This window comes from Oncorhynchus kisutch, linkage group LG12 (assembly GCF_002021735.2).
Source record: "Oncorhynchus kisutch isolate 150728-3 linkage group LG12, Okis_V2, whole genome shotgun sequence".
NCBI lineage: Eukaryota > Metazoa > Chordata > Actinopteri > Salmoniformes > Salmonidae > Oncorhynchus > Oncorhynchus kisutch.
In genome coordinates, this window is record NC_034185.2 from 12,059,432 (window position 1) to 12,080,586 (window position 21,155).

Sequence of the window (21,155 nt, forward strand, 5' to 3'; positions counted from 1 at the left end):
AACTGGATGTATTGATACACCATCCAAAGCGTTATTAATAACTTCACCATGTGCAAAGGGATATTCACCCCCCCACCCCCCGGTGTTTGACTGAGGGACCTTACAGATCAAGTGTGTGTGGGGTACAGAGATGAGGTAGTTATAAAAAGTCCATGAAACCAGTGAATTAAGCAAATGTATACTTCTGACAAATTTCCCAAAACAATGTCACTGAAATTTTGGGTTAGTGTTTAGGTGACAAAAATAAAATGCATACTTTTATTCCATTTTCAATTCAGGCTGAAACAAAATGTGCAAGAAGGGCTGTGAATACCTTCTGAAGGCACTGCATGTCAGACCAAATGTAACTTCCACTAATTGGAATGTTCTAGATTTACATTTACTATGTTACATCTACCCCCCGAAAACACACAACGCAAGTCTGGCTGGTTAACTGCAAGTGTATGCCATGCTCCAACTTAAGACATAACTCAGATTATAACTCTGTTCATGTACCATAAAACAGTTCAGGTGACTGGTCTATGATCAATGCCACCAGGACAACACCCTCTACAGGCCATATATAGGCAGTACATCCTAAAAATGAATACAACCATTAAAAAAAAAAACAAGCAAAACAGTCATAATGAATAAGACGTATACTTTATTATGAACAATCGCATTTAACAGAAAAACAATTACATTGAAATGAGGAAAAAACTAAGGGACTAGCAAAACAATAACAGCAACATCTAGGAGACAAATAAAATCTAAATAGCCACACGGATAAATCACTAGGAAGGTAGTGCTAGGAAAGAAAACTAGGCGCCATAGCAAGCAAATGTAGACTTCTTCATGTCTTCAAGTAGCTCTGTGAGAACTGATACAGAAGGCCTGTCTCCGGGATTCAGAACGGTCCGGAAGAACTTGCTCCAAAACGCATCGCTCCGGTCACTGTAAATAAGAAGAGGGACAGGGGATGAAAGACAATATCTGCATCCCAATAATCTAATGTGTCCTTTCTCCCAAATTGTGCACTCGTTAACTTCATGGATTTGGTACAAGGCCGCAGGATTACTAGGATGCATACTCAGAGCTTGCGCTGCCCAGCGTCTTCACTGACACTTTCAACCTGTCCGAGTCTGTAATACCAACACGTTTCAAGCAGACTACCATAGTGTTCTTGGGCACAGGGACAAAGGTAAACGGCCTGAATGACTACCGACCCGTAGCACTCACATCTGTCACCATGAAATGCTGGTCATGGCTCACAACACAATTATCATAGAAACCCTGGATCCAGTCCAATTCACCCCAACATGTCACAATTGCTATTGTACTTCATACTGCCCTCTCCAATCTGGACAAAAGAAACACCTACGTGAGAATGTTGTTCATTGACTACAGCTCAGCAGCGTTCAACACTAGTGCCCTCCAAGCTCATCATCCAAGCTAATGACCCAGGGACCGAACTCCTCCCTCTGCAACTGGATCCTGGACTTCCTGACGGGCCGTCTACAGGTGGAGGGTAGGCAATACACCAGCCACACTGACCAGCAACACGGGAGCCCCCCAGGGGCGTGTGCTTGGTCCCTCCTGTACTCCATTCACCCACAACTGCGTGCCCGTGCACGACTCAAGACGCCATCATTAAATTTGCTGACGATGCAATGGTGTTAGGTCTTATGACCGACAACATGACCTAGCAGTTTGGTGCCAGGACAACCTCTCCCTTAACGTGAGCTAAACAAAGGAGCTGATCATGGACTGCAGTAAACAGAGGGCCGAGCACACCCCGATTCACATCAACGGGGCTGTCGTGGAGCTGGTCGAGAGCTTCAAGTTCCACAACGTTCTACAGCTGCACCATTGAATGCATCTTGACTGGCTGCATCACCACTTGGTATGGAAACTACTGTCAGAGGAAAGTCCTAAAAATGGTCAAAGACTCCAGCCACCCAGGTCATAGTGTTCCCTGCTCCCGCACGGCAAGCGGTACAGGATAGAGGGCAACCGATTAATTGGCAGGCTGACCACCTACTACGCGAGTGCAGCAAGGAGCCAAGGTAAGTTGCTAGTTAGCATTAGACTTGTTAAAAAAAAAATAAAAAAATCTTGACATAATCACTAGTTAACTACACATGGTTGATGATATTACTAGGTTACCTAGCTTGTCCTGCGTTGCATATAATCAATGCGGTTAATTTATCGTCGAATCACAGCCTACTTCGCCAAACGGGGGATGATTTAATTAAGCATATTCACAAACATAAAAAAGCACAACCGTTGCACAAATGAACATCAATACTAGCCTTAATTACACAAGTATTTTATTTTTTAAACCTGCATATTTAATGTTAGCAGGCAATATTAACTAGGGAAATTGTGTCACTTCTCCTGCATTCATTGCACGCAGTCAGGGTATTTGCAACAGTTTGTGCCACCTGGCTCGTTGCAAACTAATTTACCAGAATTTTACATAATTATGACGTAACATTGAAGGTTGTGCAATGTAACAGCAATATTTAAACTTAGGGTTGCCGCCCGTTCGATAAAATACTGAACGGTTCCGTATTTCACTGAAAGAATCAACGTTTTGTTTTCGAAATGATAGTTTCATTAATATGGTCAAATCCAGAAACTAACGCTCATATATTTCTGTGTTTATTATAATTAAGTCTATGATTTCATATTTGGCAGCAGCAGGCTCGTAAGCATTCATTCAAACTTTACTGCTTTTGCCAGCAGCTCTAAGCAATGCTTGCTTCACATCTGTTTATGACTTCAAGCCTATCAACTCCCGAGATTCAGCTGGCAATACTAAAGTGCCTATTAGAACATACAATAGTCAAAGGTATATGAAATACAAATGGTATAGAAATAGTCAACGTGTCATAATTCCTATAATAACTTCAACCTAAAACTTAACTGGGAATATTGAACCACCAGCTTTCACATGTTCTGAGCAAGGAACTTACACGGTAGCTGTAAAAACATTTTTTACATGGCACATATAGCACGTTTACTGTCTTCAACACCATTTTTGCATTATTTAAACCAAATTGAGCAGGTTTCATTATTTGAGACGAAATAGATTTTATTTATGTATTATATTAAGTTAAAATAAGTGTTGGTCCAGTATTGTTGTAATTGTCATTATTAAAAAAATATATAAATCAAATGAATAAAAAACAAAACTCTGCATCGAAAAATCATTAAATCGGTTGACCTCTAGTACAGGAGCACCAAGTCTGGGACCAAAAGGCTCCGGAACAGCTTCTACCCCCAAGCCATAAGACTGCTGAACAGTTAATCAAGTGGTCAACCCGACTATTTACAGACCCTGTGTATTATCTATCCCGATTGCCTATTCACCTTTACTCCTACCTAAATGTAGATAATACCTCTACCTCATATCCCTGCACATACTCCTTGTATATAGCCTCTGTCATTTTATTGTGTTAACATGGATTTTTTTTGGCAAATCTGTAAAAAATAAATGTAAACTCTGCATTGTTGGGTAAGGGCTCTTAAGTAAGCCTTTCACAGGGAAGTCTACACCGGTTGTATTCGGCACGTGACAAATGTGTTTGATAATATGGTGAAAAACAAGAGGATTGGAAGACAGGAGTCAGTTGTGTTCCAACATACCTAAATGGCTTCCTAACCTCATTTTCTCTCCATGACCACTTATCAGACAGCCGCAGGGTCATCACTAGTTACCACAGGCACGAAGTCAGAAGGCGCGCTTACTGGACCAATCAGATGAGGGTGTGTGATGAGGCATATTCCGGTTGGTGGGAACGGTCTCATTTTTGAAAAAGCATCTCTTGAGTTCTGTGTATTAAAAGTACCGTATGTAAAGTGCAGGAATAAATGTAACAAAATATCAGTAAAAAAAAAAGGAAAACAAGGTTCCATTTGTCTTCCTAAGAAGGGGGTGGATGGGCTAATAGAACATTACCAGATGTGTTTCACCACAGTGTTTCACCCAAAAGGCTCAGACTTAGTTTCCATCTATGCGGGCCGGCACCCATCTCTCAGTTGGGGCCACAGCCAGGCCACTGGAGCTTTTCAGATTTCATTAACATAACAATGGCCAAGTGAACTTTAACACCTCGCAAAGCAAAAAAAAGTTGAAATTGTCATATTAAAAAAAATAATGAAATATGTGAAACCACGTTTTACTTGTGGATTTTTATTTTAAAAAAATCAAGGTGTCAATTCGTCAACATGCCATTTTAAAAACAATGCAGATATTAAACCTATTTTGGTTTTACATAAGTAATAAGGGCAAACAAGCTCGCTAGGAGAGTTTGGATAAGACATCCAAGGACTCTGCATTTAAAACGGTTGGTTTATTGGATAATAAATAAGCTAATCATTGATGAACACTAGATTCAAGCAACGCAAGTCTCTCGTCTGCATACATATACTCCCTCATCTGATTGTTCGTTCCCCACAAACCGGGGTACACGGCATCACCCCCTCATCCGATTGGTCGAGTAGGACAGGCCTGACTGTGGCAACTGGTGAGGACCCAGCGGCAGGACATGACAAGAGGAAACCGTAATATACCTGGGATGTGCTTCCTGATATTCCTCCAGTGTCCACACAGAGTCTTCCTTAACCAGGCGCATGGGTCTTTTCTTCAGCAGAGTGTGGACAGTCTCTGCAATGCCCAGGAGATCCACCTGTAATCAGGGAGAGCGACAGCTACTGAACTAGGGGAGAGCAACTCTCAATCGTAAATTTTATTTAACCTTTATTTAACTAGGCAATTCAGTTAAGAACAAATTCTTAATTTCAATGACGGCCTAGGAACAATGGGTTAACTGTTCAGGGGCAGAACGACAGATTTGTACCGTGTCAGCTCGGGGGTTTGAACTTGCAACCTTCCGGTTACTAGTCCAACGCTCTAACCACTAGGCTACCCTGCCGTCCCAATGTAGGTATCTGGTAGATTTTTAGGATGGGTTTTATTTAAATATACGTATCACAATGGAACATTTTACATTAAAGAAAACCTAATTGCAGTCCATCTTACATAAGGGAAGAACATGATTAAAAAGAGAAACACATACGAGTGAGGTACAGAAGAGCATTGGGGCCATGCAATAAATCAATCAAATACATCCTAGAATGTAAATAAAGTAGAAAGATGCTGAGGGGGCAGGCCAAGGGTTTTTGGGCCATGCATATCAATTAAAAATAGTGAAACGTTGACTTTATTCTAGAGGTCTTTTTAGACTTTCCTCCGGAAAGCATGTAGCGATGTGACGGTGCCAACAAGAGGCTGTAGACAGGTGTGTACCGTACCTGATAGGGGCTGGCAGAGGGGGCTAGTAGATCCTGTGTGATGAAGTTCTGGGCTGCTGGGAGGATGTGTGCTGCTGTCACCTCCGGCTGAAGCTCCAGGTCCACGGAGCAGGAGAAGTCCAGCGCCACGGCAGCACCGAGCTCATCCATTGGTTCATCATAACGACTGAGGGGGGGGGGGGGGGGGAAGCAGAGAAAAGGAAGAATAAGTCTTGACTAGTAGATTATATGACTGGATTTAAAGATCAAATACACATGTAGGAAAACAGCCCTACTGTTTATCTCCCACCGTGAGTGTATGCAAGCATGCAAGGACTACAGGGAGTAAGTAATATGCCTGTATGTCAGAAGTCTGCGTTCGGAAACTCATATGCATGCATGGCTGGACCGTGTGTGTGTGTGCATACCGATTCATGACCAGTGTGTCTGGACTGAGAGCTCCATGGATCAGGTGGCAGGAGTGCATGAGTCTCACCAGCTCCACTGTCTGCATGGCCAGGGAGGCCACGATTTCCTCAAAAGACTCCTCTGCCACCTCCTGTGTATGCCAGAAGGAGAGGAACCACAGACTTTAACAGGTCTTTCCCATCAGAATCCTGTTCTTTACATCATAACTATTGGTTTTTTTGCAAAAAGAACACTCAACTAGCAGTTCTTAATGGACAAGTTCAAATAGAACCTCGTCGTTTCAGATCATTTTTTTCTTCTTTTTGATGCCTGCTGAACACGACCCAAGGTAGACTATAAAATGACATCTTGCAAAGGGTTTATACGCCAAGCTATTGTTATTTTAGGGGTGGGGAAAGGTTGCAAGATTGAATCCCCGAGCTGACAAGGTAAAAATCTGTTGTTCTGCCCCTGAACAACTGTTCCTAGGCTGTCATTGAAAATTTATTTATTCTTAACTGACTTGCCTAGTTAAATAAAAGGTAAAAAAAATAAATACATTTTAAAGCAGATTCTATAAGGGCACAATAATGCATGGAGGACAGGGGTGGAACTACCCACACGCAGTGTGCTCTGCTGGGAGGCCTTGTGGACCGTGACGCAGCCATCCTGGAACAGGAAGCAGCGCCCCGCGTCGTGGACGGGTGCCTGGGAGTCCCGGGCTAGTCGCTCCCTCAGTTGTGAGCCGATGTAGAAGTCCCACGGCACCGCGGTGTGCTCCAGCTGCACAAGGCAAAAGTGACGTGTTAGATCTCAACTCACTGGAGAACACAGTGTAAAGTAAATGTCAAAATCATCATGTTGATCTCATGGACTGTCAGTCATTGCATCCATAGCACCATATATGGACTTGATTGCTCCAGCTCCATCCCTCACCTTTATAGCAAAACAAGTGGAGGGGAAATTTTTTGCCATTAAAATAAAGCCAACGTTCCGAATGAACCAGCAGTGCAATTTTGTGTAATCTCCTATTCTAGATCGATAGAGGTGGAGTCTGCATACATAAACAGTTTGAGGTACATGAAGGAAATCATTCAACTCATCAACTCACATGAAGGACAGTTATTTAAATTTACTTGGAGTTCAGTCAGTCACTGCCTTACCTTTATGGCAACGTCACCTCCACCTTGGCCTGCATAGATGGAAAAGTTCTCATAGTCCATCTTGGAATAGGTGGCAAAGGTGTCGTTCCCTTTAAGCAAGACAGTAAAAAAAAAAAAAGCGGTGTAGTATTATAATCCGTCATTTAAACCAACCCGCCCGGCCATCATTAAACCAACCCGCCCGGCCATCATTAAACCAACCCGCCCGGCCATCATTAAACCAACCCGCCCGGCCATCATTAAACCAACCCGTCCAGCCATCATTATTAGTTGAACTACCTAGAATCAGCACACCATCTTCCTCAGCCATGGGAAGGGGACCATCCTCTGAGTAGAAGTTTGGAAAGGAGCTCAGGTCCACTTGATCCAGCAACCGTTGTCTCACCCTCATACTGCAAGGGTCCTCAATCACAGGTTGTACTGCAATACCAGGAAGGAAGAACAAGGCATTCCAACATCAAATAGACTTGACTTATTCCTTACAGCTCCTAGTGAAGCCAAGAGTCTTAAATATACTAGTCATACAAAATGAATGGGCACTGGATTGAACCCCCAAATAGTCCGATTCAGCAGTGTTAAATAGGTGAAATGAAATGTCAGTGTGCAATTGAGCATATGAATTCATAACTAATAGTTTCTTATGGACCACATGGAGTTAAGTTACCTACTATGCACCAATGCTTCTACTGAAACATACGATAACAATCCAAATGAAAAGGTATTTTAATAAAAATTAATAGAACGCTTTTTTAAAAATTTTTGTCCACTAAACTACCATGTGCAACACAATGCCATGACTTTTACATTGATTTGAGGTGAAATACAGCCATCTTGGACAGCCAAAGAAAAGGCAGGCAAGAACTTATACTGGAAATAGGTTTGTGTGTAATTCTGCAGTAATTCTGCAGTCATCTAGCAGGCTCTTATGCAGAGCGACGTACAGTAGTGCATACACTTTACCCCCCCACCCTTCTCGGTCCTGGTCCCCCGTGGGAATCAAACCCACAACCCTGGAGTTGAAACCGCCATGCTCTACCATCCAGATACTCACTGCATGGTGAATTCTGGTCCATGGCTTCGGGGTGGGGTTCTGCGTGGCTCTCCTTCAGCCTGCCGAGGTGGTGGACGGCCTTGCCTCCAGAGTTCGTGCACACGGAGGAGGCGGAGGTGGGGCCTGAAGCCATGGAGCCCCAAGCCTCCAGACTGGCTTCTTGGATAGGGCTGCAGAGCAAACGTCAAGGAGATGGTCACAAGTGCCCTGTTCAAATAGATATTTTCTTGACGTAATTACTGTTCTGACAATTGGTGAAAGCAATTACAATGGGTTTTAGAATGTTGCTAACACATTAGAGCTGCACATTATGACCTTTCCCTTTATTTTCTATTTGAGCGGAGTCGTGTTCATTAGGCATAAAACAAGGTGTAAAGAGGGGAGGTACTACCTGAACTTGTCCAATAAGAAAAGGGTCATTTTCAGATACCTTCAAACATTTTACAACGGTGTGCCCGCATCAATGAACACAGCCCCAGCTTATCACCATGACTTGCACTGGCAGAGATGGTTTAGAATGACTCCGGGAGGGAAAGGGGACAAGCTACAGAGCTCGCTGCCATCAAACCATCAATAAGGCTAGTGGACCCTTGCCGGTCAGGTCAAGTCATTGGGTGGACAAACTATACCTGAGCTTCTTCCTTCCGTCCGAGTCAGCGTCAAGTTGAGGGGTAATGCTGGGCTCCTTGGTCAGAATCCCAGCGTTGGGCGAGACCGCCCTTTGTCCCATGGCGTGATAAGGAGAAGAGGCAATCTTGGCAGCCTTCACAAAGTCCTGCGTGTCCTCTGGGCTGGAGCACAGAGTCTTGTTCTTGTGGCCGCTGACCACCTCCTCGTTCAGGGACTCTGTTCGCTCTGGGAAGTTCTGGATGGTACAAGTCAATCAATCTACCTATTGATATGATTTTTTTTTGTGCAACCAGGAATAACATAACATACGTACACTAGACTGAGCTCAGGTCTGAGCTAGCAAGACCGCACAAACAGATCTGGGAACAGGCTTTACATTCAAAGGCAGTGGATCATTGATGGTCTTGTCTGAACTGTACTAGATTAGAGAGATCACTTCGTAGCACAAGTGATCTTGTTCCAAAAACTGTCCAAACCTTAGATAGAGTTCGTTCAGAGTGGGGGATACTGCCACCTGTCAAAACACACACACACACAAAAAAAACACAATCACCTTTGAAGTGCATGGAAAAGTCTGAAATAGTTTGATAAGCGGCATTGTTCCCGCATAATTATTAGTTCTCCAAATAATACTACTGTGTTAAAATAACATGTTTTAACCCATGTTACAAAACTTCCTTAATACAGTTTTGAAGCAGGTTGGTATTTAGAGGACTTGTGTACATTCAGAATTACCTGGAAACGGGTATGGAGTCTTAAAGCAAAGACCTCTGTCTCCAGCAGGTAGGAAAACATCGTCTAAAATAGCAATCAAGTCAGAGAAAGACCTCAAGTACAGGTCAAATGTCAGATAAAGGCCAAGTACAGGTCAAAGTTGATAATTGACTATCAAATATCTCTATATATTTTTTTTTGTATGTTGCGTGTATAGTATAGATGCAAACTAATGAACACAAACCTGGACACATGTCCTTTTCACAGGGAATAGGGTTTCTGTAAAGTAAAATGGGGGAGACATTTCATTGTCATATAGCCTAATTCATGCATGTGAAAGTATGACTTGTTTGACTGTCTATGACAATGTAAACTAGACTTAAGCAACCAGGCCCGAGGTGGGGTATACGGCCAATATACCACGGCTAAGGGTTGTTTTTAAGCGCGACACAACGAGGAGTGCCTGGACGCAGTCCTTAGCCGTGGTATATTGGCCATACATATACACACATATACATACATCCATCTATCACTAACCCTAGAGGTGCCTTATTGCTATTAGAAACTGGTTACCAATGTAATTAGTGCAGTAAAAATAAATGGTTTTGTCATACACTTGGTATACGGTCTGATATACCACGGCTGTCTGCAAATCAGAATTCAGGGCTCGAACCACCCAGTTTATAACGTTTATTAATGCAGTGATATACGACAGGAGTCTCAATGGCTTACCCAGACCCATGTGCAGAGCCAGACTGGGATCCTTCATCAAAGATCTGGAAGGCCATTGCATTCGGTTGGCTGCTAGGTAGGACAGTTCCAGACCTACACTCTGTTATTTGCATGGAATCAGTCCCAGTGACCTCCTAGGAGCAAAAAGTTAGGAAAATTGTTTATTTGGCATGAAAACACTTTTAGACAGCAGGGTTGTGTTCAATAAGGAGAAAATGTTTAGGAACTAACTTGTCCAATAAGAAACAAATTTTCCTGTTGCAACCCCTAGGATATATAGTAGAGTCTTCCTGGGGTATACATCTATACTAAATATAAACATTTAAAAAAACTGGGGAAATATTGGCTACGGTGCACTCTACTGAACACGACCCAGATAGTCTAGTAGCAGATAACCATATTAACTATCCCAAACAAGTTGCTTTCACAGTCGACGTCAATGAACTCTGCAGTTTCTCTAAACACTTTCTAGCTGGGTTTCCTAAACAGACCTCCAACTGAAAAAAAAAAAAAAAAGGGACGGCAAATCACAATTACGAAACACATTGGACATTTGCAATGCAAGCTCAGATCTCTCAAACCCGGGTAGTGTTCAGTAGGCAAGAAACGCAACGAAAGGGGTAGATAATAGCGTAATTTGCCAAATAAGAGACCCTTTGTTACAAAACGCGTCGCTACGATGTGCCCTAATGAACACAACCGTGTATTAAGAATCTTTGCCACTTGCCTGTTGTGATAGTTGTGGTCGTTGCTGGGATTGCTGCAACTGAAGCAGTCGTTGCTTCTCATCTATCTGTTGCCTCAGCCGCTCTTTGGCTTGTCTCTGCTGTTGAATTGTCTCTATCAAAAGAAAAGGGTGGGAATAAAGAATGAATAAAGGGTCATTGGTGGTTGACCTTGAGGGAATATGCCAATATCAGGAGAGAAGATCAGTGAAAAGTCAGAAGACAAAAAGGGAGGGCCCCGAGTGACTGTGTGAAACAGCAGACGAAAGCACAGTAGCCCATTTTATTCCCCGACAATGTACATGAACATGGGATACACACACAGCTTTACCCAAGTATTTTGTCCAAATCAATATCGGTTGTATATCTATACTTTAAAAGATGCATTTGAAAACAGGAAATATGTCAAATGTCATGGACAGGTATAATGTGACAGTTACTGTCCAATGGTAACCTTCGATTTCTTGCCGCTTGCGTGCGAAGTAGTGTTCGGCACGCAGCTCTTCGATGCTCAGCTCCACAGCGCCATTCAGCAGCAGCTCTTTGAGGTACATGCTCTGTTCCTTCACCCCGCCTCCTCCTCCCTCCTCCAGCGCAGACTCCTCTTTGGAGGGGGGCGGGCGATCAGAGAGGACAGTGTTCACTTCCGGGTCAATCTTACACGCAGACCTGTAGCCGTGGAGAAAGTGGAGGAGATAATTTTTTCTGCATTTAGGTCAGAGATAAGACATTAGCTAGCCTACTTGGTTAGTTAGCTACTGCAAACAAGAATTTCCATGGTTTCTAAGAGCATAATCAGACCATTGAGAGTGTTTGCATCATCAACTTCTTGTAATTTACTCCTTTTACTAAACACACATTTTTGACCAGAATATGCACCAAAATAAATTCTGAACAGGTAGAAAATACATGCAAGTGTTCTTTATATGCATGTATGAACCTTGCTCTTTACACTTGAGACATTTGTAACAAGAAAATTAGTTTGCAGGTTCCATCTTTAACCATGAGGGGAGTTACTCTAACCTGGTCCTAGATCAGCTGCTTGAGTCAACTTTAGTCCTCCTCCACAACTCACAAAGAAGGGGTCTGGTCTAGAGGTCAACCAATTAATCGGAATGGCTGATTTCAAGTTATCACAATCAGTAAACAGAATTTTTGAACGCCGATAATATTGAAATCAAATGTATTTATATAGCCCTTCGTACATCAGCTGATATCTCAAAGTGCTGTACAGAAACCCAGTCTAAAACCCCAAACAGCAAGCAATGCAGGTGTAGAAGCACAGTGGCTAGGAAAAACTCCATAGAAAGGCCAAAACTTAGGAAGAAACCTAGAGAGGAACCAGGCTATGTGGGGTGGCCAGTCCTCTTCTGGCTGTGCCGGGTGGAGATTATAACAGAACATGGCCACGAGGAGACTGCGTGGCAGGCTGAACACCTGTTACTTGAGTGCAGGCAGCAAGGAGCCATGGTAAGTTGCTAGCTAGCATTAAACTTACCTTATAAAAAAAAATCTTAACATAATCACTAGTTAACTACACATAGTTGATGATATTACTAGTTTAACTAGCTTGTCCTGCGTTGCATATAATCAATGCGGTGCCTGAAATTGTGTCACTTCTCTTGCGTTCAGTGTAAGCAGAGTCTGGCTCATTGCGAACTGTGTGAAGACCATATCTTCCTAACAAAGACCGTAATTAAATTTGCCAGAATTTTACATAATTATGACGTAACATTGAAGGTTGTGCAATGTAACAGCAATATTTAAACTTAAGGTTGCCACCTGTTCGATAAAATACAAAACGGTTCCGTATTTCACTAAAAGAATAAAGTTTAGTTTCCGGACTTGACCATATTAATGACCTACGGCTCGTATTTCTGTGTGTTTATTATATTATAATTAAGTCTATGATTTGATATTTGATAGAGCAGTCTGACTGAGCGGTGGTAGGCAGCAGCAGCATTCATTCAAACCGCACTTTCCTGTTTGCCAGCAGATTTTCACAATGCTTGAAGCACAGCACTATTTATGACTTCAACCTATCAACTCCCAAGATTTAGGCTGGCAATACAATAGTGCCAAAAATAACATCCAATAGTCAAAGGTCTATGAAATACAAATGGTATAGAGAGAGAGTCCTATAACAACCTAAATATTCTTAACAGAAAAAAAAGGAACCACCCGCTTTCATATGTTCTGAGCAAGGAACTTAAACAGTAGCTTTTTTTACATGGCACATATTGCACTGTCACCTTCTCCAACACTGTTTTTGAATTATTTAAACCAAACCAAATTGAACATGTTTAATTATGAGACTAAATGATTTTATTTATGTATTATATTAAGTAAAAATAAGTGTTCATTATTCATTGAGTATTGTTGTAATTGTCATTATTACAAACATATTTAAAATATGTATATATATTTTTTTAAGTATGTGCTTTTTTTTAGCCCTCCACTACTCACACAGAAGGGGTCTGGTCGCCCTCCTCCACTACTCACACAGAAGGGGCCTGGTCGCCCTCCTCCACTACTCACACAGAAGGGGTCTGGTCGCCCTCCTCCACTACTCAAACAGAAGGGGTCTGGTCGCCCTCCTCCACTACTCACACAGAAGGGGTCTGGTCGCCCTCCTCCACTACTCACACAGAAGGGGTCTGGTCGCCCTCCTCCACTACTCACACAGAAGGGGTCTGGTCGCCCTCCTCCACTACTCACACAGAAGAGGTCTGGTCGCCCTCCTCCACTACTCACACAGAAGGGGTCTGGTCGCCCTCCTCCACTACTCACACAGAAGGGATCTGGTCGCCCTCCTCCACTACTCACACAGAAGGGGTCTGGTCGCCCTCCTCCACTACTCACACAGAAGGGGTCTGGTCGCCCTCCTCCACTACTCACACAGAAGGGGTCTGGTCGCCCTCCTCCACTACTCACACAGAAGGGGTCTGGTCGCCCTCCTCCACTACTCACACAGAAGGGGTCTGGTCGCCCTCCTCCACTACTCACACAGAAGGGGCCTGGTCGCCCTCCTCCACTACTCACACAGAAGGGGCCTGGTCGCCCTCCTCCACTACTCACACAGAAGGGGCCTGGTCGCCCTCCTCCACTACTCACACAGAAGGGGCCTGGTCGCCCTCCTCCACTACTCACACAGAAGGGGCCTGGTCGCCCTCCTCCACTACTCACACAGAAGGGGCCTGGTCGCCCTTCTCCACTACTCACACAGAAGGGGTCTGGTCGAACCTCCTCCACTACTCACACAGAAGGGGTCTGGTCGCCCTCCTCCACTACTCACACAGAAGGGGCCTGGTCGAACCTCCTCCACTACTCACACAGAAGGGGCCTGGTCGCCCTCCTCCACTACTCACACAGAAGGGGCCTGGTCGCCCTCCTCCACTACTCACACAGAAGGGGCCTGGTCGAACCTCCTCCACTACTCACACAGAAGGGGTCTGGTCGCCCTCCTCCACTACTCACACAGAAGGGGTCTGGTCGCCCTCCTCCACTACTCACACAGAAGGGGCCTGGTCGAACCTCCTCCACTACTCACACAGAAGGGGCCTGGTCGCCCTCCTCCACTACTCACACAGAAGGGGCCTGGTCGAACCTCCTCCACTACTCACACAGAAGGGGTCTGGTCGCCCTCCTCCACTACTCACACAGAAGGGGCCTGGTCGCCCTCCTCCACTACTCACACAGAAGGGGTCTGGTCGCCCTCCTCCACTACTCACACAGAAGGGGTCTGGTCGCCCTCCTCCACTACTCACACAGAAGGGGCCTGGTCGCCCTCCTCCACTACTCACACAGAAGGGGTCTGGTCGCCCTCCTCCACTACTCACACAGAAGGGGTCTGGTCGCCCTCCTCCACTACTCACACAGAAGGGGTCTGGTCGCCCTCCTCCACTACTCACACAGAAGGGGTCTGGTCGCCCTCCTCCACTACTCACACAGAAGGGGTCTGGTCGCCCTCCTCCACTACTCACACAGAAGGGGTCTGGTCGCCCTCCTCCACTACTCACACAGAAGGGGTCTGGTCGCCCTCCTCCACTACTCACACAGAAGGGGTCTGGTCGCCCTCCTCCACTACTCACACAGAAGGGGCCTGGTCGCCCTCCTCCACTACTCACACAGAAGGGGCCTGGTCGCCCTCCTCCACTACTCACACAGAAGGGGTCTGGTCGCCCTCCTCCACTACTCACACAGAAGGGGTCTGGTCGCCCTCCTCCACTACTCACACAGAAGGGGCCTGGTCGCCCTCCTCCACTACTCACACAGAAGGGGCCTGGTCGCCCTCCTCCACTACTCACACAGAAGGGGCCTGGTCGCCCTCCTCCACTACTCACACAGAAGGGGCCTGGTCGCCCTCCTCCACTACTCACACAGAAGGGGCCTGGTCGCCCTCCTCCACTACTCACACAGAAGGGGCCTGGTCGAACCTCCTCCACTACTCACACAGAAGGGGCCTGGTCGCCCTCCTTCACTACTCACACAGAAGGGGCCTGGTCGCCCTCCTCCACTACTCACACAGAAGGGGCCTGGTCGAACCTCCTCCACTACTCACACAGAAGGGGCCTGGTCGCCCTCCTCCACTACTCACACAGAAGGGGCCTGGTCGAACCTCCTCCACTACTCACACAGAAGGGGCCTGGTCGCCCTCCTTCACTACTCACACAGAAGGGGTCTGGTCGCCCTCCTCCACTACTCACACAGAAGGGGCCTGGTCGAACCTCCTCCACTACTCACACAGAAGGGGCCTGGTCGCCCTCCTCCACTACTCACACAGAAGGGGTCTGGTCGCCCTCCTCCACTACTCACACAGAAGGGGCCTGGTCGAACCTCCTCCACTACTCACACAGAAGAGGCCTGGTCGAACCTCCTCCACTACTCACACAGAAGGGGTCTGGTCGCCCTCCTCCACTACTCACACAGAAGGGGCCTGGTCGCCCTCCTCCACTACTCACACAGAAGGGGCCTGGTCGCCCTCCTCCACTACTCACACAGAAGGGGTCTGGTCGCCCTCCTCCACTACTCACACAGAAGGGGTCTGGTCGCCCTCCTCCACTACTCACACAGAAGGGGCCTGGTCGCCCTCCTCCACTACTCACACAGAAGGGGCCTGGTCGAACCTCCTCCACTACTCACACAGAAGGGGCCTGGTCGCCCTCCTCCACTACTCACACAGAAGGGGTCTGGTCGCCCTCCTCCACTACTCACACAGAAGGGGTCTGGTCGCCCTCCTCCACTACTCACACAGAAGGGGTCTGGTCGCCCTCCTCCACTACTCACACAGAAGGGGTCTGGTCACCCTCCTCCACAAAAGGCTGGAAGTTGAGCCTGCTGGCAGGGACCGTTACACTGGAGGCAGAACACCATGACTTCTGGGGAATCTGCCAAGACAAAGAACACCCCCTTAAAATGGCTTAATAATAACAGTTATAAACAGTCAAATACAAAAAGGTTCCACAGAAAATGGTATTAGTTCCATATTAAAACACAAACCAAAGTCCACCAACTCAATTCTATTCACTACTGGCAAGCTATCTCGACAAAGTCTCATAGATAAGAAACTGTGCACATTGATGCAATTTAAATGACAGGTCAAGTTATCTATGTAGATCGGCATCGGTGGTCAAACCTTGATGTCGGCCAATTGCTCAGGCATGACTTGGTTCTCGTTGGCCCTGCTGCTGGGTGGTGCCATCCAGGGTTCCAGCTTCAGTTGTGCAGCTTGAAGGGAATCCGCCTGGTTCTCATTAAACCCCAGGATCGGGTTTTTCTGGATGTTGCGAGCGGACCGCCTGGGCAACTGCAAGTTCAGCCTTCGAGAGTGTCCTACCAAAGATAGCAAAACAGCTCTCAACCGCTACATCCCTACTTTACTTTTAATCAAAGGCTCAGTGACTTTTACTTGCGTCAAAGTAAAGCATTTTCTAAACATCAACCAAGATAGGCTCTGGATCCACTTTCCTCAAAGACAGCATTGAATTCAGAACAGTGCCGATTGGCTGAGAAAGCCCCATCTACACACCCATTCGTAGAGCAGCAACTTTGCAGCTAAACCCCTAGTAACGACCACGAAGGGCTAACCTGCAGCCTCTGTTCGATTGACTGGTGCGACGGCCTTCTTTCTCCCCCGTGGTCTCAGGTCTACCATACTGGTTCTTGCTGGTTCGTGTTCCTCCTCAGTTGCAGACAAAGCCTGATGGGCCACCCTGGCCTGGAAACCACTAAAAGGAAAAATAATCACCAAACCACAGACAAGCAAGGACAAGGGCTGTGCCTAAAGTCATTAAATCACGCTAAAGTAATTACTATTAACTAATAGTACATTCTGTTCAGTACAAATGAAAAACTAAATAATTATTTGTAATGAGGCATATTGTTTACAGCCTACTATGTCTGCCTCTGTCTACGTCATATACAGAAGGGAGGACAGCTAACAAGGAATGGACAGAGACAAGGAGCACACACTTGTGATATTGCTGAAGTTTATCCATGGGCTGGGCTCTGCACTTAAGTCCCTCATGGAAGATGGTGTCTGCTTTCTGGAAGTTGCCGTGCTTCTCAAACTCCTCCGCCCAGGTAATGTAAAGGTCAGCCCGAGTGAGTCCGATGCCGTTGGCCTGCATGTAGCTGAACATTTCCAGGGGCTCCATGCTGTTCTGGGCCTACAAAACAGCAGTGTCCATTAGGCACCAAAACAAACTCAAATAGGGAGGAACTACCTGGACAAAAATCTCATTTTTGTTTAATGTTGCAAAATGACTTAACTTTTCCGTTGCGTACCCTAATGAACACAACCCAAGTTGGGTCAATTGTTCAGAGTTCTGTATCGATGCAAACAGGTGGGAAGTGATAGCATGCAAGCCAATGTCTGTGCTTTACCCAGTAGTAATGTACAGTATATTGAGCGGCAGGGGTTGGAACAGGTTCGAGGAACAGAACCCCCCCCAAAAAACATTGAGGAACTGAAACAAACATTTTCAAATCTTGAGAACCGGTTAATGTTATTTTTGCTTCAAAAATATTCCTAATGTTTTATTTTATGTTTATTTAACTAGGCAAGTCAGTTAAGAACAAATTCTTATTTTCAATGACGGCCTAGGAACAGTGGGTTATCTGCCTGTTCAGGGGCAGAACGACAGATTTGTACCATGTCAGCTCGGGGATTTGAACTAGCAACCTTTCGGTTACTAGTCCAACACTAGGCTACCCTGCCGCCCCTGTCTAGTCTATAATTCAGTTGAATTATGATGCTAGTAATAGCCTAAACACAATCCAAGCCACATCATGATGTTCTGTATTTTAAGCCAAGCTCCCCTCCATGTCCACCCTCTCTCCTCACCCGTGAACTGTCCATTGCCTCTAGCACTTGCAGTATCTGTCCATCAAACTAGCTTACCCATTCCATAGCCAGCTGCTCTATCCATGCTAATTGGTAGAGTAAATTAAATTGCCAAATGTAAAAACAATTGATTTAACAAATGTTATATACAGTAACTAACTGATAATTTTTGGGGTTCTAACTGGCTCAGAAGTTAATTCTTCCAGTCAGAACACTGGAAAAGAACAAAATAAATGGGGATTATTTTCAGAATGATTGGAAAATGTTCCAAACCGTTCACATTTTCACACAAATTGATATGAGCATCTAAACATAGCTGTAAACATACCTTACTACACCTAGTATTAGCTTGGGGAATGCAGAGAATATTGCTCCATTTCACTTTTGAAACAGTGAAACTGAGCAATATCTCATTTGGATTACAATATTCCAGGCTATACTTAGTAAAGCATTTATTTGCAAGTGTGATATTGTATGAGTGGGCAATAAACTGCCTTAGCTCTTGCTTAGCTCAATAAACAAATTGGATATGTACAAGATCATGCATAAAAAGTAGATATTCTCATTGACCACTAGAGTGTGAGCATAGAAGCGAGGCACACGAGGCTATCGGTATTCCTTCATCTTTTGGCAATCCATGTCATGTTGCCGCTCACTAGCTCTGGTCCAGGGCGTTAGCGGAGTTTGTCTATGGAGTTCAACGTCTTTCAATACAGGACAGTAGTGGAAGATCACGCACTAACGACCTGGACTAGCCACTCACCAAATTGATCCAGAGGTTGATGTAACGGGGGTCATCGTAGTATTTCTTGTCATGAGCAAAGAGCTGCACAGCCCTCTCCAGCATGGCCGTAAGACTGCTCTCTTTACTACCCTGGGGGTAAGTCTTGAGTGTCCATTTTAGGTACCTGCACAACACAGAAGCCAAAGTTGTGTATGGTCCCAGAATGTGTGTGTCTGTGTGGTCAAACTATTGTCCCGAGGGACATTTTGGACTGGAAGCAAGTTTAACCGGATTTAAAAAAAATTGACCTATACAAAAGTTCAAAACAGATCACATAAAAACACAGATATACCATCATGGCAGGTGAAGTTAGGGAGCATGGGGAAGTGTATGTCTAAACCTCTGTGTGTGTGTGTTACCGAGTGAGGTGAATTGCATATGCTGCTGCACATCTCACCTATCCCAGATATCGAGTGGATCATCTCCAGTGTACATACGGAGTTCCAATTCAAACGCTCTGTGGGGCACAAAACGGAGCTTTCAATTTTATAGACTGAACCTACGTGAACTTTTAAAGATATGCCCCATGTAGAAACTCCCCAAATCCACACAACACATAATTCTAGAACAGATATTATAATATATCTCTACACAAAACCAAAACAGAATAGCCCGGACAGTGATTCTTAACACCAAACCTAAAATGGTTGAATATAGCTAGCTAGTAACATTGTGAAGACAGCGTTGACATACTGTCTCTGTTGCTGGATGGCTGCATGACAGGATCCCTCTTGGTGGCTGAGCTGCAGACCAGTCACAGCCAATCCCTTTCTCAATGGCTGGGTGTTCTCTAAACACAGCTCCCGTTCTGCCTCCACCTGGGCCATAACCACAACTTTGAAAGAAAAGGGGATGTTCACTAGCTAATTACTTTAAATTGCTAATATTTAAAAAAAAGTAGCCTACAATCTAGATTACATGATGACACCAGTGTACATGACACCATACATACACACTTCACTAAGTTATATTGGACTATATTGTACTGAATTTGTCAGTGTTCCTTCGACATTACTAACGCTAACGTATATTAGTTTACGACTAGAATACAAAAAAAAAACACTTACACTTGGTAATAGTAACGCAAGCTAGCTAACAGTTAGTATGTGGCTGAAGTAACATTTCCCTTTTAGTCAATTAGCAGACGCTCAGATCCATTGACAGGAGAAATTAGGTTTAAGTGCCTTTATCGACAGACTTTAGGCCAACTTAGATTTTTTTATAAAACGACTCATTTGCTGATTTAACTAGCCAGCAATCTGCTGTTCATGACACACTAGCTAGCTAACTTTCTTGGTTTGCATTTTGTTATTTTAGTAATGCTGAAACGCCACTAAGCTAACGTTAGTTTGGCAGCAACGCAGTTATTTTATAGCTAACGTTAGCTAGCTTAATGAACGGGACCGGTCGAGTTAGTGGTAGCTAACGTTACATACATTATGTAATGTACAACTCAAACTTAGCTAGCTAAAGACAACTTACAGTTTCTGTAATTATACAAAATATATTCACCGTTTCTCTTCTCAAATCTTAAAATGCAAAAGTTGGCTACAGCTGGTTACGTCTGTGTTTTCCACACATTTAAAATGAACCGCCAGCAAAGGACGAACGCGATTGGATTATTTATTTTTTGATCCGCCTATTACCGTTCTTCTTCTGTGGGTTTATGGCGGACTACAACCCCCAAAATGTGTGTTGCCGCCACCAACTGGACGGGTTGAATGTCAAAAGAAAAGCCACATGTTATAGGGAAACTAACTTAATCCACCAAAATAAAAATAGTACATTGACAAAGTAAAACAAAACTCCCACTTCTTCCTTCTTTCAATTCTCCATATCTCCCTTCTCAGGCTATAGGGCCTGAGAGGGTGGTACGACTCTAGGACCTGAGAGGGTGGTACGGCTCTAGGACCTGAGAGGGTGGTACGGCTCTAGGGCCTGAGAGGGTGGTACGGCTCTAGGACCTGAGAGGGTGGTACGGCTCTAGGGCCTGAGAGGGTGGTACGGCTCTAGGACCTGAGAGGGTGGTACGGCTCTAGGGCCTGAGAGGGTGGTACGGCTCTAGGGCCTGAGAGGGTGGTACGGCTCTAGGACCTGAGAGGGTGGTACGGCTCTAGGGCCTGAGAAGGTGGTACGGCTCTAGGGCCTGAGAGGGTGGTACGGCTCTAGGGCCTGAGAGGGTGGTACGGCTCTAGGGCCTGAGAAGGTGGTATGGCTCTAGGGCCTGAGAGGGTGGTACGGCTCTAGGGCCTGAGAGGGCGGTACGGCTCTAGGGCCTGAGAGGGTGGTACGGCTCTAGGGCCTGAGAAGGTGGTATGGCTCTAGG

General features: G+C 45.2%; 1 protein-coding gene across 4 annotated transcripts; it reads right to left on the reverse strand.

The window, feature by feature from the left end:
* Positions 1-623: 623 nt before the first annotated feature.
* On the reverse strand, positions 624-20,467 carry LOC109900525 (mitotic checkpoint serine/threonine-protein kinase BUB1 beta). Of its 4 annotated transcripts, none has more exons than XM_020496184.2 (23): positions 20,342-20,467; positions 19,523-19,664; positions 19,227-19,286; positions 18,809-18,953; positions 17,172-17,368; positions 16,788-16,927; positions 16,336-16,532; positions 15,987-16,087; positions 11,155-11,369; positions 10,703-10,815; positions 9,976-10,109; positions 9,488-9,522; positions 9,265-9,327; positions 9,006-9,043; positions 8,529-8,764; positions 7,900-8,069; positions 7,128-7,268; positions 6,849-6,937; positions 6,307-6,468; positions 5,706-5,836; positions 5,299-5,464; positions 4,558-4,673; positions 624-933 (listed from the first exon to the last, which is right to left on the reverse strand). In XM_020496184.2, the coding sequence occupies exons 2-23, from the start codon at positions 19,654-19,656 to the stop codon at positions 801-803; spliced, it is 2,916 nt and encodes a 971-aa protein (XP_020351773.1). In that variant the 5' UTR covers positions 19,657-19,664; positions 20,342-20,467; the 3' UTR covers positions 624-800. The 4 variants fall into 4 exon arrangements, with proteins under 4 accessions (XP_020351773.1, XP_020351771.1, XP_031692756.1 ...); XM_020496182.2 differs by having other exon boundaries at positions 7,128-7,277; XM_031836896.1 differs by having other exon boundaries at positions 20,312-20,434.
* Positions 20,468-21,155: the final 688 nt, after the last annotated feature.